The 27,574-nt window shown below is 36.0% G+C and overlaps 2 protein-coding genes across 2 annotated transcripts; both read right to left on the bottom strand.

The window, feature by feature from the left end:
• Positions 1 to 571: 571 nt before the first annotated feature.
• LOC132114582 (heat shock 70 kDa protein 1-like) lies at positions 572 to 3,267 on the bottom strand. Its single transcript, XM_059522773.1, has 2 exons — positions 2,233 to 3,267; positions 572 to 1,862 (listed from the first exon to the last, which is right to left on the bottom strand). The coding sequence occupies exons 1-2, from the start codon at positions 3,252 to 3,254 to the stop codon at positions 968 to 970; spliced, it is 1,917 nt and encodes a 638-aa protein (XP_059378756.1). The 5' UTR covers positions 3,255 to 3,267; the 3' UTR covers positions 572 to 967.
• A 1,126-nt stretch (positions 3,268 to 4,393) lies between these two features.
• LOC132114581 (S-adenosylhomocysteine hydrolase-like protein 1) lies at positions 4,394 to 27,372 on the bottom strand. The gene is made up of 17 exons (XM_059522772.1): positions 26,876 to 27,372; positions 15,491 to 15,608; positions 14,170 to 14,313; positions 12,817 to 12,917; positions 12,061 to 12,163; positions 11,882 to 11,976; positions 11,381 to 11,487; positions 10,915 to 11,031; positions 10,691 to 10,754; positions 10,460 to 10,548; positions 9,711 to 9,781; positions 8,427 to 8,521; positions 7,940 to 8,038; positions 6,723 to 6,791; positions 6,483 to 6,561; positions 6,275 to 6,395; positions 4,394 to 5,445 (listed from the first exon to the last, which is right to left on the bottom strand). The coding sequence occupies exons 1-17, from the start codon at positions 27,059 to 27,061 to the stop codon at positions 5,439 to 5,441; spliced, it is 1,665 nt and encodes a 554-aa protein (XP_059378755.1). The 5' UTR covers positions 27,062 to 27,372; the 3' UTR covers positions 4,394 to 5,438.
• Positions 27,373 to 27,574: the final 202 nt, after the last annotated feature.

The raw sequence follows: 27,574 nt of genomic DNA, 5'->3' as shown, positions 1-27,574 counted from the left end.
TGATGATGATGTTCCAGCGCCTCAGTAACCCTTACAGCGCTGCATCACGTATGAACGTGAGCTCAATTTGATCAGAAGGCTACAGGGGAAAGCTTCAGATTTTCAGATTACGGACCCCTTCTCGCGGTCTATGATGGCGCATTTCGTATTAATAAACATCGGAAATCGCAAGTTTATTTGTATTTGAATTATATTTATTGTGCATTTGTAACACTATATTTTATGCTTTACTATCCTGACGTTAATTAAAATAAATAAAAATACTAAACACTGCTGCTAATATATTGATGTGTTTCTATAATCTGACAGCCTTGTAATCAGTATCAGTTCTATATTTCTATCGTTTCCAAACTCAGTAATGTGAAAGGGTCCATTGAGTCAAAATTCCACGTCCAATCAAGTGCATGGGGAATTAGATAAGTTCAAGGGCAATTTAATTGTATTGTATATATTTAATTTTATTAAGTATTATTATTAATATATACATTATATAGAAAAATATGTTATACGTTAAAGTTTTTAGACTAGACTTAAATGTAAAGCATCTGATTGTTTACATTTGAGGTAAATTTGTCTTACGACGTCACCTAGTGGACAAGTAAAGAAGAGCAGGTTTATCGTAATGCATTTTCTACCTTGACTTCTCTAGAAAGAGAGAAAAAAAGACTGGATTTGTTGGTTTTCGTGGTTTAAATTAGCATTTATTTATTTTTATTCATGTAGCCCATATAATAAATACATATAATCAATTATAAGAAAAGATTCTGTATTAATTTACTCCACTCAATTTCTCAGCTGACAGCTGAAAGACAGTTGTCTTACAACTTTAAAATTTAGGCACATTTCACAAACAATATATAAAACAACTTAGCTCTTATAAATCTTGAAGAATCACAAAGTAAAGCCACCGTATCTTATTTAACATTGAAAGTAATATTGCAATATGGTAAGGCAAATTTGCTCTTCTTTAATCCACCTCTTCAATGGTGGGGCCCTGTGATTCAGGCTGGGCTTGGAATCCACAGCCACCTGCGGGAGGAACTCCTCCTTGATAGAGCCGAGTGATGATTGGATTACACACACTTTCCAGTTCCTTCTGGTGGTGCTCATACTCTTCCTTTTCAGCCAGCTGATTGTTCTCCAACCAAGTGATAACCTCCTTACACTTATCAATGACCTTCTTCTTGTCTTCTTCGCTAATCTTTCCTTTCAACTTTTCATCCTCAACGCTATTCTTCACGTTGAAGGCGTAAGACTCCAATGCGTTCTTCGCTGCAATCTTCTCTCTCTGTACCTCATCCTCGGCTTTGTACTTTTCCGCATCCTGCACCATCCGCTCGATTTCCTCTTTGCTCAGTCGACCTTTGTCATTGGTGATGGTGATTTTGTTCTCTTTCCCTGTGCTCTTGTCCACGGCGGATACGTTCAGTATTCCATTGGCATCAATGTCAAAGGTCACCTCAATTTGGGGCACGCCCCTTGGCGCTGGTGGGATACCTGTAAGATCAAACTTGCCAAGCAAATTGTTATCTTTGGTCATGGCCCTTTCACCTTCAAACACCTGTATCAGGACGCCTGGCTGGTTATCAGAATATGTGGAGAAGATCTGCGTTTGCTTAGTGGGGATGGTGGTGTTTCGTTTGATCAGAGCAGTCATGACTCCTCCTGCGGTCTCAATACCCAAGGACAAAGGAGCCACGTCCAGAAGCAACAAGTCCTGAACGTTTTCCGAGGTGTCGCCCATCAGGATGGCGGCCTGCACCGCGGCTCCATATGCCACCGCCTCATCTGGGTTGATGCTCTTGTTGAGATCCCTGCCATTGAAGAAATCCTGCAAAAGCTTTTGGATTTTGGGAATCCTTAAATTAAAAAATTAGTGAAGTGACATTCAGCCAAGTATGGTGACCCATACTCGGAATTTGTGCTCTGCGTTTAACCCATCCAAAGTGCACACACACAGAGCAGTGAACACACACACACACACTGTGAGCACACACCCAGAGCAGTGGGCAGCCATTTTATGCTGCGGCGCCCGGGGAGCAGTTGGGGGTTCAGTGCCTTGCTCAAGGGCACCTAAGTCATGTTATTGAAGGTGGAGAGAGAACTGTACATGCACTCCCCCCACCCACAATTCCTGCCGGCCCGGGACTCGAACTCACAACCTTTCGATTGGGAGTCCGACTCTCTAACCATTAGGCCACGACTTCCCCAAAGTCCTGGTGGATAATCCTGGTGGAGCCGCCAACCAGAACAATGTCATGGATCTGGGACTTGTCCATTTTAGCATCTCCCAAAGCCTTCTCTACTGGTTTCAGCGTGCCTCTAAAGAGCTCAGCGTTAAGCTCTTCAAATCGAGCCCTTGTGATGGAAGTATAGAAATCGATGCCTTCAAACAGGGAATCGATCTCAATACTGGCCTGAGTGCTAGATGAGAGGGTCCTTTTAGCTCTTTCGCAGGCCGTGCGGAGCCTTCTCACTGCTCTCTTATTCTGACTGATGTCCTTCTTGTGCTTCCTCTTAAACTCTTCAACAAAGTGCTTCACCATCCGGTTGTCGAAGTCCTCCCCACCCAGGTGAGTGTCTCCTGCTGTGGCTTTGACCTCAAAGATCCCATCCTCAATCGTCAGGATGGACACATCAAAGGTGCCTCCACCCAGGTCGAAGATCAGGACATTCCTCTCTCCTCTCCTACCCTTGTCCAGCCCGTAGGCAATGGCAGCTGCTGTGGGCTCATTGATAATTCGCAGAACGTTCAATCCAGCGATCACCCCCGCGTCTTTGGTCGCTTGCCTCTGAGAATCGTTAAAGTACGCTGGGACCGTGATGACGCCATTATTGACTCTCTGACCCAGGTAGGCCTCGGCGATCTCTCTCATTTTGACTAGGACCATGGATGAGATCTCCTCGGGGTAGAATGTCTTGGTTTCTCCTTTGTACTCAACTTGAACTTTTGGTTTGCCATCTTCGCAGATGACCTTGAAGGGCCAAAGCTTCATGTCAGACTGGACCACTGGATCATTGAACTTTCTACCAATCAGTCGTTTGGCATCAAATATTGTGTTGTTGGGGTTCATGGCGACCTGGTTCTTGGCTGCGTCTCCGATGAGTCTTTCTGTGTCTGTGAAAGCAACATAGCTTGGAGTGGTTCTGTTTCCTTGATCATTAGCAATGATTTCCACCTTGCCATGCTGGAACACCCCCACACAAGAGTAAGTGGTTCCCAGATCAATGCCAATGGACAAACCTTTAGACATCTTGATTATCAATAGTTAAACACCTGCAACACAAAGAAAAAAACGAATCAATCAATCCTCAGTTATTTATTAATAATAGTAATTAATATAATTATTTAAATAATTAAATATATTTATATACAAATATATAAAAGATTACTCTAAATATTAGACTCGTTAAACAAGTTATTTAATAATAAAAAACATATAAAATATATTTTTTAAAGATTTTAAAGTGAATTCAAAGAGTCACTTACAAGTTTTGCGAGTTTCTTCTAGCGCTTCAGAGAGCGGACTCTTCAGCTCTGCTTTACTTCAGGTTGCTTGAGTTGTCTTGTCTCGACTGCCTCGGCCTGAGCGACACTGAGACATTTAAACCTCCCATGCTGCTTCTAGAAAGACTAGACTTCTCTTGAAGTCTGGAAGATCTTTAGAGGCTGACAAGTCCTGCATTTTCCAGGCGCGCACTGATGATCTCGCACGTACAGCGAAGAAACATTAGCTCTCCAAATATAGAAACAGAATAAACGAGTAGTATCGTGATTACTATGAAACACGTAGGTAAGGAAATAATAATTTTCTTAAAAAAAAAAAAAAAAAAAAAAATATATATATATATTTATATATATATATATATATATATAAAATTCTGTATTTTTATTTGACCTGCTCATTTCTGTGTTAGGCTACTATTCGGAAGTGTAATGTTGAAAGCGCTGCTGTAAAGCATCGTTTCTCTTCATTAGTAGTTATAGGAGTCGGACTTTGTCATGTGATTTCTGTTACATTTTTCAGCGGTGGCCCGGATGGACCAATCATAGTCGTTTAGGATTACTGCATGTTTATTGCAACACATTTCCTATTTCTGGGTGGACTTAAGCTATTATGTAAATTATTCGAAATAGTTAATCAAATTATTGCACTTTAGTCTACAGTTAAAAGTACACCAGTTAAATAGGTTCAAGCGGACTGGCTTTTTTGGGCCACCATATAGCCTACTCACTTTTTCCTTATATAAAATATTATTCTTTATTATTTTCCCGCCAAGATTTTTTTCCAGATATTGTTGCATTAGTGTTAATATAAAATATAATTTGCTTCCTACACAATGATAGAAAGGTTTGTGAGATTAATAGCATAAATAGGAGTCAAAATGCATATTGTGACAGCAAGATCTTTAATGTACAGATTATGACATCAAGGCAGAGGGGAACACATTTGACAAATTATGTATGCAAATGTAAATCACAAAGTGCTGATGAGACAAATATTAAAATGACAGCATTCACAGTGATATTTTCTTAAGACATTTGCAGTCCCTTAAGAGATGGCGATCAAGACGTGTGCTTCTTGTGAGTCTAGCTGGCTATGTGTGGGTATGTTTGGGGTCAATAATATTCTGCAAAACACACAGAATATTCCAAAATCTAATTTCAACTATGGTTATATTTATTGTCATCTAAGATTGGCCTAAATAACATATAATGGTCTATGTTATTTGAATATAATAACTTCTAAAAGGCCACATAGATGATGGAAGTGTGTGAGAACGTGAAAGGGAGAAGAATCCCTATTGGTGACACAATTCATAAAATCCCCCAAGCGGGGTATATTTAGCAGCATGTGCTGCCGGGTCACAGATGTTTCTGCACACAGTGGCGTGTATCATATTGCCAGAACATTCTAGCTTATAGCAGTAAAACACAGTACATTCATTCAAAAAAGCTATTGTATTTTCTTTAAATCAATTAAACAGGAATATTATGCCGAGACTAAAATTCTTATATTAAAAAGCCACAAATAATTTTTTTTTGGTCATGAACTATTGAGTCAACAGAATAACCATGTTAAAACAAAGCATAGTAATAATGATCAAATATTATCTTATTTGATCAATAACTATCAGTAACCAATATTTGGCACATTTTTAGAGCCATAGACAGTGGTCCTTTTCATATTTCAGGTTAAAAGATGATTTACAACCAATGCTATAATACATTAATTCTAATAATGCATATAAGCCTAAAAGTGACATTAACGTATATTTCGTCACCGGACATTAGTAATACTATTAAATAAGAATAACATTGAGTAAGATCAAGTTTAGTTTTAAGAAATGTATATTAATAGAAAATAAATCTCTTGCTTCAGTGGTTAATGCAGGTTTCTTCATCTTTGATGAAGGCTCAATCCATACAGGTCACACTAATATCTGTAAGTACAACAGAAAATGTTATTTTTGTCGTAACTATTCAGTCTGCTATAAAGAATATTCATAATATGGAATTGTTTGTATTTTATTGATGTTCTGAGGTACAACTGAAAGTAAAAACATTTATAATGTTACTAAATATTTTAATTTCAAACAAATTATGTTCCTTTGGACTTTCTATTCATCAAAGAATTCTGAAATATCACAGCTGCCATGAAAATTAAATGGCACAACTGTTTTCAACATTGATAAGAAATGTTTCTTAAGCACCACATCAGTATATAAGAATAATTTCCGAAGGACCATGTGACACAGAAGAATTAAGTAATCATTGTATTTAGGCTTAGTTGTCTCAGGAATAACATTTTTCAATAAATTAAAATAGAAAAAAGTTTGTTTAAGCTGTAATAATATTTCATAATATGACTATTTTTTTTTTTACTGTATTTTAAATTAAAAAATTGTTAGTCTTGGTGAGCATGCAAGACTTCTTTCTTATAATCTTACTGTGCCCAAACTTTTCAACATTAGTGAATGGTAAGCTGAAAAGCTGAAATAATAATTGTTTATTATTATTATTATTATTACAATTTGTCCTAGACCAACCAATATGTTGAAAACAATTAGCAATTTCACTGGTTTTGTGAGACTGTCATTGACAACCAGCAGAGGGAAGTAATAGACCAAATATTTTATTCTTGGTTATTTCATGAGTTGTCGTCCTACAATAGGAACACCAGCCTTTCTTTACTACACTACATTACAGTTAAAATGTGTATACTGTACATAGTCTAAATCATTAGGAGCTGTTTTAGAGCACCTGTCATACCTGTAGTAATTTGGTTTAAAGGGTCCGTTCTTATTGAGGCCCATATATTTGGCCTGTTCATCTGACAGCTCTGTGAGATGAGCATCGAAATTGGGTAGGTGCAAGCTGGCCACGTATTCATCTGAAACACACACACACACACACACGTACATAAATGATTTATCGCAGGTTTTTAGTTGCAGTAGTGACTGGTTCAGATAACTCTTACCCATTTTCTTGGGCAGCAGGTAGACATCCTGTTTATAGCGACCTTCTGGTGCATTATACAGCTCTATCAGGGCCAAAGCCTAACGTTAAATTAAAGAGCACAACACTCATTTAATTAGAGATGTTAAATCAGGCATAATAATCGTACAGCTATGCCTCGGCACTCAGAACCACTAATATCACTGTACAGAGGGTACAGACACACTTCAGCTAAAACCCAAATCATGACAGGTTAAATTACCTGGGTTGTGGCCGTGATTGATAGCACAAATGAGGGGACTGTTGAGCAGCTCAGGTTCAAGAGCCGGCCCTGAAAAACAGCACACGAATGACTGAGATTTACTGCGATCCAGTGGGAGAACACACAAAGAACAGAGATTTATTAGAGAAAACTGATGCCTTTTACAAATCACATTTTAGTAATTTTTCACAAAAATGTTTGTACATTGTCAATTTTGTTGATTTTAAATATCCACGTGGCAATGCCTTTTTGCATTAAGAATTAAATACATATTTTTATTCGATTATTTGGGACTATGCAATCCAAAACATATGATGAGTATGCACAACATTAGTGCATAAGTATTGTTAAAAAAGTAACAATAATAGACTAATATTATATATTTTTTAAATATATACTCCTGTTAAGTATTTTAAGAACGGGATAATTTTTTTCATGTTTTTGAAAAAGAAACTCTGTTATGCTTCCCAAGGCTGCATTTATTTGATCAAAAATGTAGTAAAAACAGTAACATTGAGAAATATTACTAAAAAGTAAAATTACAGTTTTTTATGAATATGTTTTACAATTCCTGTGATGCTGCAAAGCTGAATTTTCATCAGCTATTACTCCAGGATTCAGTGTCCCATGATCCTTCAGAAATCACTTTAAATCATTTAATGCTGATTTGGTGCTCAAGAAACACTTCTTATGACCAATGTTGAAAAAAAGTTGTACTGCTTAATATCTTGTAGAAAAAAATTAAATAAATAAGTAATAATATATACGTCTTTTCTTAGCAACATTATAAATGTAAGAGTCGCTTTTGATCTATTTAATGCATCCCTGCTGAATAAAAAAAATCTTACTGACACAACTTGTGAATGTTAGTATACAATATACATCTATATATTATTTGACTATATAAATTATTTAACATACATAAAAAACTAAAAGTTTTACATATATGCACACATTTATGATCACACATGTATTTTAACTCATCAATTTGTGGCATTGCTCTATAATTGTAAAACAACACAATTCTGCATTGTATTGTGCCTACAACACCTTGAATAATGAGAATTTGCTAGTCTTGACTTGTTCAGGACACATCCTGTGTGTAAATAACAACAGTCCTGAACTCTGACTACCATGCTAATATGACAAATATGTCTACTGAGTCCATCCATCATGCTGCTGGCACTCATTCATGAAAAAAGAGAAGAAGGAAAGACCTCTGCCAGTAAAATCACTCGTTTCCCGTCAGGCCAGATGACGTGGTCGACCTGTGAGCGCACCCTCTCCCAGGTGAGCTCTGGAGTCCGCAGACTGGCCTGGAAAAGAAAAAAAAAAACGGACACACATGAGCACACAGAGACTAACACTCACTTTAACTTCTGTCCAGTACAGGCTGATAAATCTGCAAAGCTAAAACACACACAAACACACAAAGCTTTCACTATGAACGGAAACTATATATACAACTATATTACAACTATATTGTTGTCGGAAACATGCTGCTAAGAGGCTTTCAGGTTGATTAAGTGACCCTGCTGCTCATGGAACATCTACAGCTGTTGAGGTAGAAAATTCTTTCCCTGGACTACATTCACCAGTAAAGTACACTACAGAGGGAGCGGATGGAGTCTCCTCATAAATAACCCCAAATATTTTTAACAGTTGCAGATGAATGCGAGGAAAGTCTATATGAGACTCACTCACCACATCAATCTCGGTGTTGGAATGACCCATGTTACAGACAATACAGCCATTCTTCATTCGATCCAAGTACTCCCTTGCCACAACATTCTTGTTCCCTGTAGAAACATTTCTTCAGGAATCTTCAGGAAACCTCAATACACATTATTTGTGCATATTAATTAAAATTAGTCATTTTTTTTCTTTAAAAGAAATTTGAATTTATAAAGTGCAGTAGTCGAATTCCAGAAGTATATATGCTTTATTTCCCCCATAGGGCGACAGATATTTAACAATAACTTTATTTAAGCCATTAAAGACACACATACTGTGAGCTCTGAAGTTGTTACTAGTTTGACGGTCTATGCTTCTGTTGAAGCTGCCAGCTAGCATTATTTTAACTTATTTTTAAATAATCGTGTTTAACAGAGAAAATCCTGTTGAAAAACTACATTACCCATGATTCTACAAATAAACTTCTCCAGCAATCAGAAAATTACAACAAGCGAATCATGCCTAAAGAACACTTTATGATGTAAATAAGTCAATTTCCCTACAATCTCAATATTAAATATCTCCTTAAATATCTGTATTTAATTTATGCATTTATTCTTTTATATTTATTCATTATTTTAAAAAATGCTTCATGGTATGATTTTTCCCTTATTAAAGCACACAGTCTTTAATATGTCTTAATGTGTCTTAACCTTTTTCTTTTCGTCCGATTTTTAAATACTTGTTCGCTTTAAATAAAAGTTTGTAATGTAGTTCTTCACCACAAAGCGGTTTAGTAACCTCCTTAACAAAGACTTGTTAAAAATCCCTTTTTTGAGGGGAAATGAATGGGACATAAACTTCTGGACCTATGCTACTGAAAAAGTAGATGGGCACTGTCCACTAGAAAAAAAAAAAATCACATAAGGAACAAAAACAAATTGAACAGATCTTTCCATATTTAGAAATATGAATATTTCAAATGAATAATATATAAAATTATTAATAATAATGATTTTGTATTACATTTAAAATAAATCTTTTTATCAATAAATAATCTTAAATGAAATACTAAGTTGTGCCTTTGACAAGCAGAGATGATGCTTAACTATATTTTTACACAAATACTTTATCTCTTGTTGAGCAATTATTATTTTCCCAGAATACAGACTACTACAGCTGTCAAAGGGTGAACCGTTTCACAGCAATTCAATGCAAGGGCATCTGGGAGGATGTGTTTGCACTGATAAGAGCTGCATGGAACAGAGGAAATGGATTTGAGCGTGGAAGCGAGCCAGCTGTAACCAGACGTACCCGTGCAGGTGATAACCATGTCCATTTGGCGAACCACCTCATTTAGCTTCACCACTTTGAAGCCATCCATACTAGGAGAGAGATAAAAACAAATCGAACTGGTATCTCAGGTCTTCACACAGGCAGTGTGGGAAAACGTGTTCAAATACTCTTGATAAATAAGCAGTGCAGCTTATTCACAGACTTCCTGTGTAAAGACTTCCCACGGCCAAGTGTTTGGCTAATATGGGGAGCTTATATTATTTGTTTACACACATTTTTTTCTACAAAGCTGCTCTGTTAATACGAAGGAAACCTTTTAAGTTGTTTACGTTTTTTTTGTCTATATGAAATCTATTTAACAAGATTACAAAATGGACTTATAATATAAAATATACACATTTATAAGGTATAGTCTCTTTTCAAGGAAAAAGGTCACAATATTGATCACTCATCTTCTACTACACTGATTTTTATCCCCCACCCCCCGTTGCAAATAAATGAAATAAGATACGTTTATTTTTTTATGTTTATTTTTTTACTGAACCTAAAACTGAAATAAAATATACATTTTATAAAGCTAATACAAAATGTCAAAATCACAAACAAATGTGCTAAAACCGACACTAAAATGAAAATGAAAACTGGAAATATAAAAATAAAAGCCAATTCAAAATATTAATAAATACTACAATATTATATGAATAGTACTAATGAAGTGCACGTGGTGTTTTAATTTAGTTTATTTGTTGTGGGTGTGTTTATCTTACCAAGCTTGCAGAGCACAAATAGGGTCAATCTCTGTCACACACACAATGGCTCCAAGCGCTTTCAGAGCTGAAGAACAACCTTTTCCAACCTACACCGCAATCAGAATCGAACAGAATTGTTCTTAAAATATCCGTGCTTGTAGTAAACAAGGTCTGGCAATTTAGAGATTATTTTTCGCATCATGCAGATTATCTTTGGGGCATTTCGCGAAAGCGCAGATTTTGACTGACCTCGCCGTAACCACAAACCACGACCTGCTTCCCACCAAACATCACATCTGTCGTTCTCTTCAGACTAAGAAAAAAAGAGGAAGTCAACTGTGATTATACTTTTCCTTAGATAAGCTTTATTCATGCATGGTAAGGGGTCAGAGCAAGATATACTATATACAGTATATATAGAGTATAATATATATATATATAAAAGCATATCTCAGCATTGCATGGGATCATACCCGTCCAAGATGGACTCCCTGCAGCAGTACAGATTATCAAACTTCTGCTTGGTGACAGAATCATTGACATTCATAGCGGGGACGCAAAGCTTGCCAGCTTTGGAGAGTTGGTAAAGCCTAACAGAATGAATATAAAGACAAAAATTTGATTCAAACATAAATCTGTTGTTCAATTAAAATATACAATCCTGATTAATCTCTTTATTTGCATCATATATAAATTAATAATAGAATACACAATGTAAATAACAAAAGATTTGTCATTGTGTTATTGGGTTATTTTTGTGGATGGCAAAATATAAGCTTATGTACTAAAATGAAATCAAATGAAAAATATAAAATGAATCAGTTAAATGAACGTTTACGCATTTGGCAGATGCTTTTATCCAAAGCAGCTTACAAAAACTGCATTCAAGCTATACATTTTTAAAACAAAACATGAAAATGTCCTAGAGTTCTCCCTTACCTGTGCACACCTGTAACGCTCTCCTCCACGATCCCGCGTACTTTCTTAAAGACACTGGGATACTTCTTATACACCCAGTGGGTCAGATCTCCCCCATCATCTAGGATCTGTGAGAAAATGTATAATGATTACTAGCCTGGAAACATACAAAGATCCTGATAATTGTTTTGAAGATTATATAAATACTGATTTGTTAGCGGAAAATAATAGAAGCAGTGTGTGCTAAATATTGTAAATAGTGTTATTGTAGATATGTTTTCACAAAGTGTAAATAGCAACAGTTAGCAACTTGCTTACACTACAGTATGTACAAAACAGCAATAGATGCTTTTCACATGAAGTGTTAATAGACATAATAAGCACTTTGTACAATAGGCAAATGTAAATTATTGAAAATAATCTTTGCCAGCAAGGTTGGTTCTTTGCTCTCAGTGTAAACAGACACTACCCACTGATTCAGTTCTTTTCATATCACTAGATATACAGCACAGAACTTTATACCATGTTTGCTTGCCAGCCTTCCACGTTGACACAGCGATCAATGCACCACCAGAAGTCATCTTCTGATTCACCTTTCCAGGCAAAAACCGAAACACCTTTAAAGGGCACAAAATAAATACAAGGTAAGTCCAGATTATCAGGTAGGTCAGACAACAGTGTAAGTTTAGAGGGCTATTTACCACTCTCTGCCAAAGCTGCGGCCACTTCATTCTGAGTGGAGTAAATGTTACAGGCAGTCCAGCGACACTGAGCACCCAGTGCCACAAGTGTCTCGATCAGGACCTGAAAGAAACCAGCACAGCATTATATACATATAATACATATATAATTATATAATAAATATAATTACATTATATAATTTTATAGTATTTATTAATATTATCATTTATTATCATGTTAAGTGTTTGTTTTAGTAATTTTATGAACTTGTATTTTATTTATTTATTCATTTTTTTTATATATTATTTGTAGTAATTTTAGTACTTTAACTTGAAGTTTAGTACTAATTTGTCAAGGCAACATTTTAATTTAATTTTTAAAAGTTACTTTTCAGTTTTTTATAGTTTTAGTTTTAGTTAACAGTGACAACACTGAACTCCTAAAAATCCATTCCTACAGTGAGTAGGTTAGGCAATGAATGGACAATATAGAATATGATTTGTTAAAAGCATTAAAGATGTACACTAAATTTAAATAGATTTAGATTTTAAACAATATTTACTCCAAATTCACTTATATTGCCCTGATCGATATACTGGTCTGGTTAATTGGTAATTTCAGTAAACCAAAAAAAAAAAACCTTAAAGTGCGTTAGTACAGCTCACTTTATTATTCATCCAAACAAAACATAGAAAAGTGTAAATATTTAGTGTTAGAGTCAAAGCCAAGTAGAAGAAGTGTGTGTTTGCATTAGTACAGCCCTGAGGAGAACCTACTGCGGTCTGAGCAGTGATGTGAGTGCAGCCAACCACTTTAGCCCCGGCGAGGGGTTTCTCCCCCTGAGCTCGCTTCCGCAGGGAAATGAGTGCAGACATATCTGTGGACGTGATAGAGAAATGTTTGGAGATGAAACAGCTTTATTATGGAAGGCAGAGCCTAGAGTCTGAAACAGAGATCAAACCAAGTCCTGGAAAACATTAACACAAATCTTAGTATGCATGAAAAGTGGGGAAACATTTAAAGGAATAGTTCAGCCACAAATTAAACTTCTGTTAGCATTTGCTCACACTCATGTTGTTTGAAATCTGTATGATTCTGAAGACTCAATGCAAATACAGCTCTGTCATGACAACTCTCAGAGAGTTTAGCATAGTAATATACATGGCAATGTTGATGAGGTTTTTTTTTTCGTCTTGGAGGAACAGATCTGCTATGCTTCTGCGGCATAGCAAGTACAGAGACTTGCTACTGCCAATACATCCACAGACATGCTGCTGTGAGCATGAAGGAAATACTTCTGCTGCACATATATATGAAATAACCCCCATATATAATATACATGAAATGATCCTGTAGCAGATCTATACAGGTGGAGCTGGGGAAGATGGAGGGTAAACCAATCAGCTGTGCCATGTTAATAATGATGTGATTACATCAGACGGAGTTAGAACCTATCACCTGCACCATCTAGAGTTTCATGACAGAGCTTTGTATTTAATGTAGACTGAAGTTTTTTTCAAGCTTCCAAAAAGGACACAAAAGCATCATTAAAATTATCTATATGAATCACGCACATTATTCCAAGTAGCTTTGTTACTGATTATTTATGGATCACTGAGTCAGGGAGTTGAACTGGAGACATGTCTGTCTTTTTTGGCTTCTGGAGATGTATTTTACTGACATTCAAAAACTCTTTGAAATTTCTTATTTTGTGTTCTGCAGGAGAAAGAAAGTCATATGGACTTGAAATAACTAAATGATGATATGCTTTTCCTTTTTGAATGAACTTTTCTTTTATGTATGTATGTATTGTGTAGCTAGCACTAAGATCTTGACCCAGTTAAAGCATTCAATTAAATGGATAAGAATGACTGTTCCTGTTACCAAACCTTGTTCATTTGACATCACCTACATACACCTATCAACGGGTACAACAACAATACTTTACTAAACCAATAACATTAATTATCAGAATTTGATAAAAGATGACAACCCGGAATCAATGCTGTAATTGTTATGTAAGCAAATCCATCTTGACTTATTACACAGCAACAAGAACATTCCCACAAAGCCCAGGTGTGAAGATAACCAGTTGCAGAGTACTAAGCATAAAGGGTTAGTCTCCAAACCTTGCTCAGCGATCTCAATCTCCCGCCGTCCAAACTCAGCCTGCTTGATGTTCTTGACGCAGAAGTCGCTGCTGCCCTTTGAGTTGACCTGGGTTTTCTCACGAGGAGACGTCTCATCATCGGAACTGTCAGTGTACGAGGCCGCTACAAGAGCACAGATGTAAAACACCAATGCATGCATTTATTCATGTTTGCCATAGAAAAAAAAAACCTTCTTCTGATCTTATGAAACTATTTTGCCATTTTGTGTCAGCAGTCTGCTATTTTGGTGGGGGGAGAGAGTTTGTCTGCAGTCACAAACATGCAGGAATGTTTATCCCTCACTTTTGTTGGTATTACGAATGATTTAGGAATGTGAATTTGTCTGATCCAGTGCCAGTGCTACGAGAAATCTGTAGTTCTCACTTTAAGCTGACCTAGGATTATATTACACAACACACAAACTAGCATGAACAAGAAATAGCCAGTTTTGGGCCACAATGATAGTCTTGTTGAAGGAATAGTTCATCCAAAAATGAAAATTTGCTGAAAATGTATTCACCCTCAGGCCATCCAATACCTGTATATAGATGAGTTTATTTGTTCATGGGAACAGATTTAAAAACATTTTGTATTACATCACTTGCTCACCAGTGAATCCTCTGCAGTGAAAGTGTGCTATCAGAACGAGTTCAAACAGCTTATAATAACGTCACAGTAATCTAAAAGTACTCCACACAACTCCAGACCATCAATTAATGTCTTGTAAGTGAGAAGCTGCATGTTTGTTTTTTTAAAAGCACTTAAACATGTCACTTCAGGGCAAAGTAGAGTCCATAATCCATAATAATGCTTGTTTTCGCTTGTATTTCTCTCCTGATTCAGCATTGACTTTTTCACTCATATGTTTACTTGAAGCAATGAACACATAGCTTTTCACCTCACAGGGCATTAACCAGTCTTGTAGAATACTTGTGGATTATTGTGATATATTTATCAGCTATTTGGACTCTCATTCTGATGGCACCAATTCACTGCAAAGGAGCCATTGGTGAGCAAGTGATGTAATGCTAAATCTGTTCAGACAAAGAAACAAACCTATCTACATCATAGATGGCCTGAGGGTGAGTACATTTTTAACAACTTTTAACTTTTGGGTGAACTATTTAAAATAAAACCATTTACTAATTAAATAGGTGTTAGACCTAAAATGTATACATTTGCATGCTTTTAATTCTTCACACCATATGACGTTTCTGTTTTTGCACTTCTGAACTACAGAACTGTATTGACATACATATGTCTGTGATTAGCTTGCATTGATGGTAGATGAGGGTCTGACCTGAGCTGTAGCTGTCCGTGGAGGACTGAGAGATGGAGCGGGACAGCGAGCGACGGCCGGTCTTTGTAGGGAACTTGCTGAACTCCTGTTTTTCCTCTTGGTTGGCAAACTGAATCTGCTACAGTAAGATGGAGATATGGAAAAAGAGAGGATGGGGGAGAGATAGAGACATGAACATGTGAGCAGTACATTTTCATGTAGTTAAAGGAATATTCACCCAAAAATGAACATTTGTCAAATTAAATTGATTTAATTTCTGTTTTTCGACGAATAATCAAAGTCTTATGGATTTGTATTAAAACCATCAATTTTTTTTGGGGGGGGGGGGGGGGGGGGTTGAGCCAACTCTTTAATTACTCAAAGACATACAGAGCAAATGTGTATCATACTCAGTAAATTTACCTTAAAAATGCAAACATCAGCATATTTCACAAAGTAGTTCATATTTAATCAAATAAACTATGAATATATAACTTTGAAACACAACTCCTGAACATTAAATAAACTAAAATACTAAGGAAAGGCATAGCTTCAAACATGTAAATCATTAATATAGCACAAAAGGACATGTTAAATAGTATCTGCTCACTGCTATATTGAAATATTTTACAATTACATAACAGATGTGGGGAAGGGATGTCATCAGGGAATTTCAGTTCCATTTCAATCATTTTAATAATGCAAAACTTTAAATATTCATGGGATATGTGCTTGCAGGCTGAAGACTGATGTGTACTGGTGTTTTTTGCTTGTGTGATCTTGTTTTGTGGAGGATGCAAATGAACCTGACTGTTAAATTACATCTTGAGTATAGCTTGAGTATGAAGATCATACTGCATCATTTTCTGCAGTAACTCAAGTTAGCACTGAAACAAATGCTATGTTTCATGTACAGACACAGATCACCAGCGGCTTGACTTCAAAGCGACTACAGACCCATATTTACAGTGAACTGCAATATGACTGTGCTTTAGCAAACAGAGCTTATCATTACAAAATCACTTGGTTTGATACATAACCACAAGTAGTGAACATCTTCATCTGGCAAAACCAAACAAAAAAAAAAGTCTCTGTAGAATCACTGCATCATCTTATTTAACACAATTATTGGCTGAGGTCAGATGCTTTAGGAATGTTTTGAGTAGAGGTCGACCGATGTATCGGTTTTGCCGATTAATCGGCACCGATAGTTGATTGCCGGAAACATTAGCAGCACCTCAAGTGGTTAATACAATGACCAAAATACACACAAGTCTGACCCAAATGTTTAATGTTACGATTATTACCATAAATTTGCAGTAGTTTATATTCAGCTGGTCACATTAATTTATTTGTTATTCAGCAAAGTTGCATATTTAAAGCTGTGACGTGAGAAAACAAACTGATAGGCCTATGTTCAGAAATCCTGCCGTGCCGCAGACCGCCATTCAGTTTTCCATTAAATTACATTATATTTGTCTCAAATTATTGTTAATGTACTAAAAGACTTCAACCTGGGCTAGAAGATTTTTCAGTGAAACGTATGTTTTTCTCTGGCACTAATAAAGTCTGTATGCTTCATATAGAGATCTATAATGTAGATCACCAAACTTTAAACTCATCTATGAAGTGAACTTTTGCCCATTTGGTGATTAAATAAACTGTTTTAGGCTGCTGCTTGAATTGAATTCGATGCGTCAGGTGTGTGTGATCCCTGATACCTGCGAGTTCTCAGATGCGATGCTGTACTTTTTGTGCGACTGCCATATTTTGTTATTTTGAAAAGATAATCATCAAGTATTCTAGAATAGAAGCAGTTAAAGTGTAAGAGTATACATACGTACAATTAGGGATGTAACGGTATGAAAATTTCTTATCACGCTTATAGTGACCAAAATGATCACAGTTATCAGTATTATCACGGTACTGTTAAAATATGCTGGAAATGTTATAAAAAGTACAGACACAAAATCACTTCAAGTTTTATATTTAAAAATCAGTATCATCATACTTTTTGATTGCATTGTCAATAAAACAATAACATTACCAATGATGTTCAGATTTTAAATGACAACTTGACAACAGTTTAATAGTATGTTGACATATCTAATGTAAATGTTCAATTAAAGCTTTGAACAAGTTTAGTAAAAAGGTAAACCTCACATTTCAGCCTTTAAATAAAGAAAAGATGTAAGCTGAAATGATAATTGATTAATAAATGATTATATGTATTTTATCTGCCACATACATAATAGATAAAGGTGGCGCTTATGGAAAAGCTGAATCAGAACTGTTTCCCGTAACATCCGTGAACAAAGCAGTATTGCGAGAACCTTCAGAGTTGCATTCATACAATTCATTCATTCATGTAATTTATTTGTATAATTCCCTTAGCACTCTTTTAAAACCTCCCAGCTTTTCTCTGTTTTCTTTCAAAATGAAAGCGCACGTGAGACTGTTACTGAAAACTGTGCTTTATGCTGGACAGTATTTATTTATCGCGAGTTGTTCAAATTGCGGTAATCTAATATGGTTTTAATGAGAATTAAAAGATGAAACTGTAATACTAATCGTGGGGAATTTTATCATGATTTATCGTCAAACCGGTAATCGTTTTATCCCGACATACAATATCCATATGTATGGAATCTCAATACTCTTTAAAGATGGCTATCTAGTTACAATGTGTTAATTTCCACATCTACTAGGTTTTCAATTTTGAAGTTGGTTCTGTTCACATTTGTAAAATAACTACAAATTAATTTTCATTATCAATATATAATTTATATTGAATATTAATATTTTTATTCAATTACAAAGAATGCCTCAATACTGTTTTTATTTTATTTTTTATACAGTATCCATTTGAAAAACTATCGGTTGATTAAAAAGATAAAAAATCTAAGGGGCCTGACAATTCAGACTAAAATAACCTATTACCTGTGACCTAACAAGTGATATTTATCCGACATTGATCCGTGTGTGTGTGTGTAGTTATAAGCAGTCAAAGAATCCAATATATTTACTGTCCAAGTGCACCACAGATAGGGATAGAGAGGGCAGAACCTCTATCTGTGTGGTATATGAAAACAGGATCCAGTTAGTCTACAAGTCTTTAGAAAAGGGTTCTGGTCTGGACAGTTTACTAGCACTCATGAATCTGATACTTTTTCCAAGCAAAACAGCAGATCCCTCACCCTTACAAAACACAGCTGCCATCACAATTCCTACTGTGAAATATAGACAAAATGGAAAGACCCAGAGGAAACTATTAAGCTTTCACAGCTCATGGAATTTCTTAAAAATATTTTATTTAAAATTTTATAATAGAGTATATACTTTTTTTAAAACACACTACTAAGTTTTGGGTCATACGATAAAAAAAAATGTGTTTCAAAGAAGTTTGTTTTATTTTAATATATTTTAAAATGTAAATTATTCCTGTGAAGGCATAGCTGAATTTTCAGCAGTCAAACCTCCAGCCTTTAGTGTCACACAATCCTTCAGAAATTCTGATATACTGGTTTGCTGCTCAAGAAACATTCACATTTGATCAACTAAATGCATTTGTTGAATAAGAGTATTATATAAATATATATTTAGGAGAATAAGGACCCTTAAAATAATCTTTTGAGATTTTATCATTTGGGGAGATTTTCCAAAACTGCTCCATAACCTTAGCTTCACATGACTTCAGATTTCAGTTTGATATGCAGTTAGCCCACTTCACATTTCACTTTACTCAAAACAGTCAACGATCAACTTTCCAGCAATCCCAGACAACTCTCAGCTCCACCTGTAGCATTGCTTTAACACCATCATAAATAAGTTCATCTGTCATCTAACGTGATTTGCCAGACAGCATCCAAATCCTGAGTTAGGTATGTTTGGACACAAAACTGCGGGACATGCCACAGAAGTGGACACAACACACATCTGATGTTTAAAGGAAATTGGAGTGATAATAAAAAGCCATTGTGAGGCGGTACTGGGACCCGGAGGCAAAGCTTTGAAATGAAAGTGCTTGAAATATCAGACAGTTATGATGAGAGAATATTGGAGTATAATTCTTCAGCTAAAAGACAGAGACAAAGAGAACGCTATGGACCGAGATGAAGCCTTATAAGCATTAACATCACTTCCAGCTCGACTGACTGCGCTGTCAGTTAAATTATTAAATCGTACCATATTCTTTTTTAAACACTCTGGCAATGTGCTTTAATAATCCAGAAGGCTGTGGATTATGTTAAACCAGACTTTAACTGCCTTAGTCAGTGTTATGTAGCAGGAAAGTCAAATGTAAGTGTCAAAAGACATAACAACTGACTTTAACTGACAACCTATGACTGGCAGATGTAAATATCCCTATTTGACACAGTCAGACTTATGACTTCATCTTCATATTTTGAGTAATAATTTCTCAAGTCAATTTTAGTCTGTCAACCCCTGGAAAATCAGCACACGATGTCTCAAAACATCCTATTTAGAGAAGAACTGAGAATTTCACACATTTCCTAGACTCTTTAAGTGTACTGTCCCATTGATGGTGATTTAGACAACATTTCAACAAATGTTTATAGAAAAAAGGCAGAGGTGAGTGCTACACATCAATAAACTCCAGAGAGTCTCATTTAAATTATTTTGATGTGTGGTTTCTACCAAATAAGTTGACTTTCACATACAGGGACCTTTATAAGGTCAGTTCAACAATATAAGCAAAAATGTCAAATCAACGAATACAAAAAAAATATATACATAGAAATCTATTTATACAAGAGGAATTCTTTTTTTGTATTATTATTTTTGTTATTAATGTTTACAGTTCAACATAAAATTCTAGAACATTATATAATAACATTTATAAACATTAAATAATATTATAAACATAATACAATTTATTTATATTTGTCATATTTGTCAATGTTTAGACTCTTTGTATATAAACCATATATACTTCCAAAACCACCTACAGTCACCAAAAAACTTCGGAGCTCTTTTTTGCTGTGTGCTGCTGTAGAGGATGGAAGAGAGAGTAATGTGGCACTTACCCTGGGGAAGTCATAGCCATGGTTCATGGTCCCTGTCTGTGCCGGCTGCCTCTGGCCTGTGTGCCTGTGTATTGTTACAACTGGTGTTTCACCGTTGTAGTTTTACACACGGGCGGGTGCAGGGGGAAGGGTTTCTGTGTGGAGTTCTTACAGCGGACATGAGGGTATGGGAGGTGACAAGGGAACCAATAAATCAACCACTCATAAACCCGGCCAGCCCTCTCTTTCTGTAATCTACCATTCCCTGCAGCCACCGTAAGGGCCGTCTGTTTGTGACTGAATGTTTCAGGAATACTAAAGGAAGGGTGTATTTGTTGCCACGGAGTGTTTTAATCCAACTGGTCTGGTTCTCCCAGTGCAGTCAGAAACAGACTCTCCTGCTGAGTTCATTCAGGGCGGCTAATAAAAGAGGGATCTGGAGGGAATTAAACCATGTTTCTGTAAACCCCTAAACCATCCACTGTAGGTCACGGCGGTCAACTCTATTCAGAGATCTGACTAAAAATAGAAGAAAAAGAAATCCATCCAGTTCATTGACTGTTCCTGTTTACGGCTCAAAACGATCCACCGTGGTCGAAACAGACAGGCAGTACTAGGCCAGCAGACGCTCAAGTGTTAAGCAGACACTGTTGAGCCGTTTACTGAGACTCTGCCAATACCTGCTGTAGTTCTAATGTAACCCGTCTGGCTTTCAGCCACAGTCTCTAATCCCAGGCCGAGGTCACGCAGTGTACACACTCCACATGACTGTCACCGAAAACAAAGAACAGCACTCCACATACAATTGAAATGTAGAAATGTAGGGCTGTCAATTGATTAGAAAAAATGTATTGAGTTGCTTACATGATATGTAATGAAAGCATGATTAAACAATCAAAGGAATCACAGTTAATTACATCAATATTAGCCTCCAAATAAAGATAATTTCATTATTGTGGCAGATAAAATCATTGGAAAGTCATTATATCCCCCCACCACTGGCCTACAGGCCACAATTATATTTATCTGACACTGATCATTCAAAAGCTGGTGGTCGGTAAGATCTTTTCACGTTTTTCAAGTCTCTTTTGCTCAGCAAAGCTGCTTTTATGCGATCGAAAATACATTAAAACAGTGAAATCAAATATTTTAAAATAATTGTTTTCTTTTCAAATATTTTTTTATTTATTCCTGTGTTGGAATAGCTGAATTTTCAGCAGTCATTACTCTTCTTCAGTGTCACGTGATCCTTTAGAAATCTTTCTAATATGCTTTCTTATCAATCAGATATTATTAACGATATTATTCTTCTTATTACTGATTTTTAAAAAGTATTTAATATTATTGTGGAAACCGTGATACATTTGTGTGATTCTTTGGTTAAATGAATTTTCAAAAGAAGAGCAATATATCTGAAATAAAAAAATATATATATATATATTTCTTAAACTTTATTTCCAATAGTTTCAATAGACTCTGACCATAATGCTGATGGCACAGAATTTGAATTTTTGCTGAATTTGACATACGATGTGGGGCATGATAAATTAAGATAAATTTTTGTAACATTATAAATGCCTTTATCATCATGCCTTTATCATTTTTAAGCATCCTTGCTAAATTAAATTATTAATTTATATACCCCCCCCCCCTCCCATTTATTTAAGACAATGCTGATCTGTGGATCTTTCTATTCATCAAAGAATCCTGAAAAAAAAAATACTCAACTGTTTTAAGTATTTATAATCAGCATATTAGAATGATTTCTGAAGGATCACGTGACACTGAAGACTAGGGTAATGATGCTGAAAATTCAGTTATGATCACAGGAATTAATTACATTTTAAAATTTATTCAAATAAAAAAGCAATTTTAAACAGTACATTTTTTTACGTACTGTTTTTGCTGTAATTTTGGATCAATTAATGCAGCATAAAAAAATGGTGAGCATAAAAAAAAAAAAAAAACTTAAAAAGTGTTGCTGTTCAAAACCTTATGACTGATAGTGTAGGCTGATTATTCTTATAGATTTAAACAAATGTGCTTCAGCCAGAAATGAAAGGGTATGAAAAGTGATGCGAATCGCTGCAGGAAAAAAAAGAAAAAACAAAAACTGGAAATGTTGCTAGAGAGGGCTTTTTGAAAATGCTAATTCATTCTCAGCCAGCAGTAGGCGCTTTTAGAGTGATAATGGCTGTAATCAAATCAGCTCCGCTAATGAATGCTGCTTTATCAGATAAAAATAAAAAAAGCCATCAAAACTTTTCTGAAGACAGTTGGTTCCCTTCAGAGATATTCATATAAAACACCCTTGCCGCGTTTTGATTTTGAAACATGCAGTGCTCATCAGAGGCATCATGCTCATTCAAAGTGATTTTTGAGCCAAGTGGATTTTGTATGCATTTTCCAAAAAACTTAATTTATGAATGCAATGACCATTCAGAGGTGTTCAGATGAGTCATCGCTGAAATGCCAGGGTTTCCTTCACTCGCTCACTGACTGATACCTCTTTCTAGAGAATTCTCTCGTCAGAAACAACAAAGTGCAAATGTGAGTATGAATCTTTAAGATATTAATTTAATAGTGTAAATAGCTTCAGTGATTTTAATGGGAGTTTTTGAGAGTGCTCGAACTACTAGACTTTCAGTGAAAATGTTCTTTGATAATGTTAATTTGCAATGTTTTTATTCACATTAAATATAAACTCAGTTGTATTAAAAATGTTATGGCATGACACCCATATCTGTAAAAGTAAACAGACATGTTTTTATGCATAGCTATCCAACTGTTCCTGTGACTCATTGGTAGAGCACTGCGTTAGCAGCGAAAAAGGTAGTAGATTCAATTCCCAGGGAACGCACATACTGGTAAAAAAAAATTAAGTTAACATATAATTTTTAGGTTATTTTGACCATCGCCCACCAAGGCCAAGGTGAGAATCAAGATATTTTATGATACAGTAAATGCGTTTGGGGATGTTTCAAATAATAAAATAAAAATAAAACACAAGTACTGTTGTGGCTGATGTGTGTCACATGACGACCCCCCCCCCCCCCCCAAACTCGTGCCCTCTCAAAAATAATGCGTCCATGACATTCATGTTTATTCAACGAAGTCAAACGCCACAAATAAATCAATGTATGGGAAACACTGGTAATGTATATCATATTGAAATATCGGAAATGTGTTTAAAAATCATATCACCGATATTGAAAAAAAATACAGTGATACATATTGATATTGAATTATTGTCCAGCCCTACCATTAATCAATATGTTTTCTTGCATTTTAAAAAAATAATACTAAATCACACTAAGTTGGCAAAGGTCATGTGCAACATAAAGTCCTGACATTATACATGACTCACAGTGTCATAGTCTAATGATGACCAGACTGTGACAGAGTTTTACCATTAACAAGGCTGATTAACTTAACAGCTGACTGAGCTGTTTAGGTTTCAACCCTTTTTTTTTCTCAAAAGTCTACTTGATCAAACTGAATTGGGTTTGGCTGAGAATGTGAAACTTATGAATCTCTGGTTAAAGACATCTCAGCAATCAGCTCAACCAAGTCAAAAATAATCAAACCACTTAAGAGAATGAAATAAGTGGGCTCTGAAGTGCCGATAGTCTAACGTGAATAAATGAAACACGATCTAAGCTCTCTCAGATGACTGCTCGGTGTAAAGACACCCTAATGGCAGCTCAAGCACTGAAGCAGGAACATCGGTCTAAACCCTCAATGCGTCTATTCAGTAGAACTGGATGTGCAACCAATAGCTTCCCTGATAATTTCCGTAAATTTGATCTAATCTCTAAAAACTATGTGCATTACGTATAACAAAGCAAGAAATCGGTTAGGAAACAAAAGGAGTCATTTTATTATAATGAATGGACCATAGAGAAACTTTGTGAGTCAAAGCACACATGAGAGAAACAGATTTATTCAAAGAGAGAAAGAAACTAAACTCTTACTAAAACTGAATGACAGGCTGAATGTACGGAGAGAAAACACAGAAGGTGTTAGCTTCGCAGTTACGGCCGGACTGAGGCCCCAAACCAAGCAACAGAAGAAAATGTTCCTGAGAGATGCAGTAAAAGTGTGTCATATTTCTCAACACAATGCAACTTTCTTTCACAATGTTACCAGAGCCTCCTGCTCACAGAGGGACAACGCTAGCGGAGGTACAGAGAGAGAGAAACTTTCTCACACCCTCAAACTGTGAGGAGAAAAGGATACGATTACACAAATAACTCCCAGCACTCCCAGAAGAGGGAATACACAAGATCAGAGGGGAAAATAGATGAATGCATGCTAAACTCAAACCAATGAGCATTTCTCAAAAGAGACTAAAGCTTTTTGAGGTCATTTGTGTGCTAAAACATGAACACATTATGTTAGGGTTATTATACCAGTTATACCAAGTAGCTGCACTTTAAAGGGGTCATGAACTGCCTTTTTTATTGCCTTTATCCTTTTTTATTATTTTGTACTGCTAGGATTGGCTAACAGGTGTGTATGTTTGACAGCCTACATCTTACACAGATGGATTAGGGATGGGATGGTATGAAAATTTAATATCACGATTATAGTGACTAAAATTATCACGATTATCAATATTATCACGGTTTTGTTGAAACGAGATGAAAGTGTCCAAAAATAGTTGATGCTAACACTGAAAACATTTCAGCAAGTTTTATATTTAATAATCAACAAACAACTAATAAAACAAGCAACTCTATGCACTTAATTTAAAAAAAAAGGTTAAATTCTGTGGCATTTCCTTCCTTACAATGAAAAGTGTAGAAGCATAGAAAAGTCACTGACTTTTGCCATTCCTTCTCGAAAAAAAACAAAAAAACATTGTGCGCTGCGCTTGCATCAGACTGTTGCTGGCTGGACATGATTTAATAGCGAGTTATTAAAACCGCGATAATCAAACACACGATTTAGGTTGAAAAGCATAAATACTCAGAACATATATAAAATGATCTGTTATAACAAACAAAGCAATAGTGACCACGTAATAAAAACAGTTGCTCACACTTGTGTAGTCCAACATTACTCTCGGATCCAATATTTTCAGCACAGCATCGTCTTTTAGCTTCAGTCTTTCTGAAAATCAGAAAGCATTAAAATATGCCTTTTTGTGAACATTACATACATTATAAACTGTTATAAACTAATGTTTGATAAATATAAACTGATTTTAGACTAACAAGAAAGTTCTTTTTTTTTTTTTTTTTTTTTTTTAAGTACAATGACCTCTTATATGTCAAAAGATCAAGAGAATTTTCACTTCTCAGTTCATGACCCCTTTAAAAACGATTGATGTTTAACCGAATGGGTTACTTGTCATTTCTTTGGAATTATCTGTGAAACATACTAGCAATTTCTGAGGGAAAATCGTTTCAAAGTGAATTCTACACCAATTTTTTTTCAGTACTGCAACACAGTCTCTTTTTCAAGAGCACAAAAGTGCGAAATGTTGCCATTGAAAGAACACTTACACACTCTCCAGAATCCTATTTCTGAAATATTAAAGAGTACCCTAAATGTGAATGTCAGCACTGAATTTGATTTGGCGCTGAGTGTAATGCAGCTGAAGAAAAGCAGCAGAACAGCCCTTAGCTCTGTTGTATAACCAGCTGACAGCTCGATGAGCGAGTGGGAAGAGAGAAGTGTGCCCCTTTTACCACCCACTCAAACACACACACACACACACACACACACACACACACACACACACACACACACTTGAGAGGGCCACACTGAATTCAATTCCACGATCTGGACTGGATCACCTATCCTTTTCAGTGTAAATTATCTATCTATCTATCTATCTATCTATCTATCTATCTATCTATCTATCTATCTATCTATCTATCTATCTATCTATCTATGCTGTATCTTCACTCTTTGATCTATGCCGAGAAGTGCAATTACACTGTTGTTCTACATGCAATTCTGTAGCTTTTTTTTTGTTTTGTTTTTTTCTTCTAGAAAATCTGTTTTAAGGCATTTATTAAAAAGACAGTTCTCCATATTTCCTTTAGTTTATATAATAGATTACAGCTTTTGACAATTTGTAAACTGCAGTGGATAGAGGCCGGTGACTCTGACAGATGTGACCGTCGGGAGCAGCTCAGGGAAAATTACTGGATGCGGCGAGAAAGAACTAAAGAAAGGCTTGAAATATGCGTCACGTGATTCTAATAGTCTCGAGCACACCTCTAGTTCATCTCTTGCCGGGGATAATCTTTCCTGATGATCTTAGTAAACTGAGCAACATGTCCCAAACTCAAGAGCGACGGTTTCAGGACACACATAATGAATGTTCAGCCCATAAATAGCCGGAGAAAAGACACGTCTCTCTTACCTTTTTCACAGATTTGTGGGTCGGGACCGCAGTGAACGCGGCGGACAGCTCGCCGACGTTCATGTTCACGTCGCTGTTCTTCGTACTTGTCAACGCAGAGAATTTCTCGGCAACGTTTTCGCTCTCTTTAAACTCTTTGCTGGCCTGTTTCACCTCCAGCTTCGCATCCTCACCACAGTCTGTCATGGCAATCTATATCTATGTGTTTTAGAAGCCGTTGCCGGTGGTTTTACGCGGTAGTCCTTCAGCTCTGTTTCTGTAACCTTTCGATTCGTCCTTATGTTGCTGGAGCGCTTCAAAAGCTCCGACTATCTCAAAAGCGGAAGGGGTGATTGCGCAAACACGTCTGCAGGAGAGGAACAAGCTGCCGAATGCATACAGAAAACGGATACAGATGCTAGTTAATAAGAAGGCAGTATCACGCCAAGCCGCAGTGGACCTCAGATGATTATATTTGACTGTCCGGTTGACGGCCAGCAGCAGCATCAGCGGTGGGCGGGGCTAAAAGGTGAGCACCTTCAAGCAGAGGAAGTTGCACGAGAACTGTTTTAACGGTGCATGTACCGTAATCTGTGACGTTATAGACCTTATTTTAAAAGTTATAGTCGAAAACAACTAATATTTAATATATTATGTTGACTTTGAGCGGTTAACCTCGTGAAAATACTTTAAAAAATGTAACAATATTAATCCGAGCTG

This window comes from Carassius carassius, chromosome 34 (genome assembly GCF_963082965.1).
Source record: "Carassius carassius chromosome 34, fCarCar2.1, whole genome shotgun sequence".
Lineage (NCBI taxonomy): Eukaryota > Metazoa > Chordata > Actinopteri > Cypriniformes > Cyprinidae > Carassius > Carassius carassius.
This window is presented reverse-complemented; position numbering and strand designations above follow the sequence as displayed.

Excerpts from the sequence above, each read along its gene's own strand:
- LOC132114582 (XM_059522773.1), bottom strand. The coding sequence starts at position 3,254 with ATGTCTAAAGGTTTGTCCATTGGCATTGATCTGGGAACCACTTACTCT. Across the intron at positions 1,863-2,232 it reads GTTCTGGTTGGCGGCTCCAC|AAGGATTCCCAAAATCCAAA; the intron begins CAGGATTATCCA and ends ATTTTTTAATTT.
- LOC132114581 (XM_059522772.1), bottom strand. The coding sequence starts at position 27,061 with ATGACAGACTGTGGTGAGGATGCGAAGCTGGAGGTGAAACAGGCCAGC. Across the intron at positions 15,609-26,875 it reads CCCACAAATCTGTGAAAAAG|CAGATTCAGTTTGCCAACCA; the intron begins GTAAGAGAGACG and ends ATCTTACTGTAG. Across the intron at positions 12,164-12,816 it reads ACATCACTGCTCAGACCGCA|GTCCTGATCGAGACACTTGT; the intron begins GTAGGTTCTCCT and ends GGTTTCTTTCAG.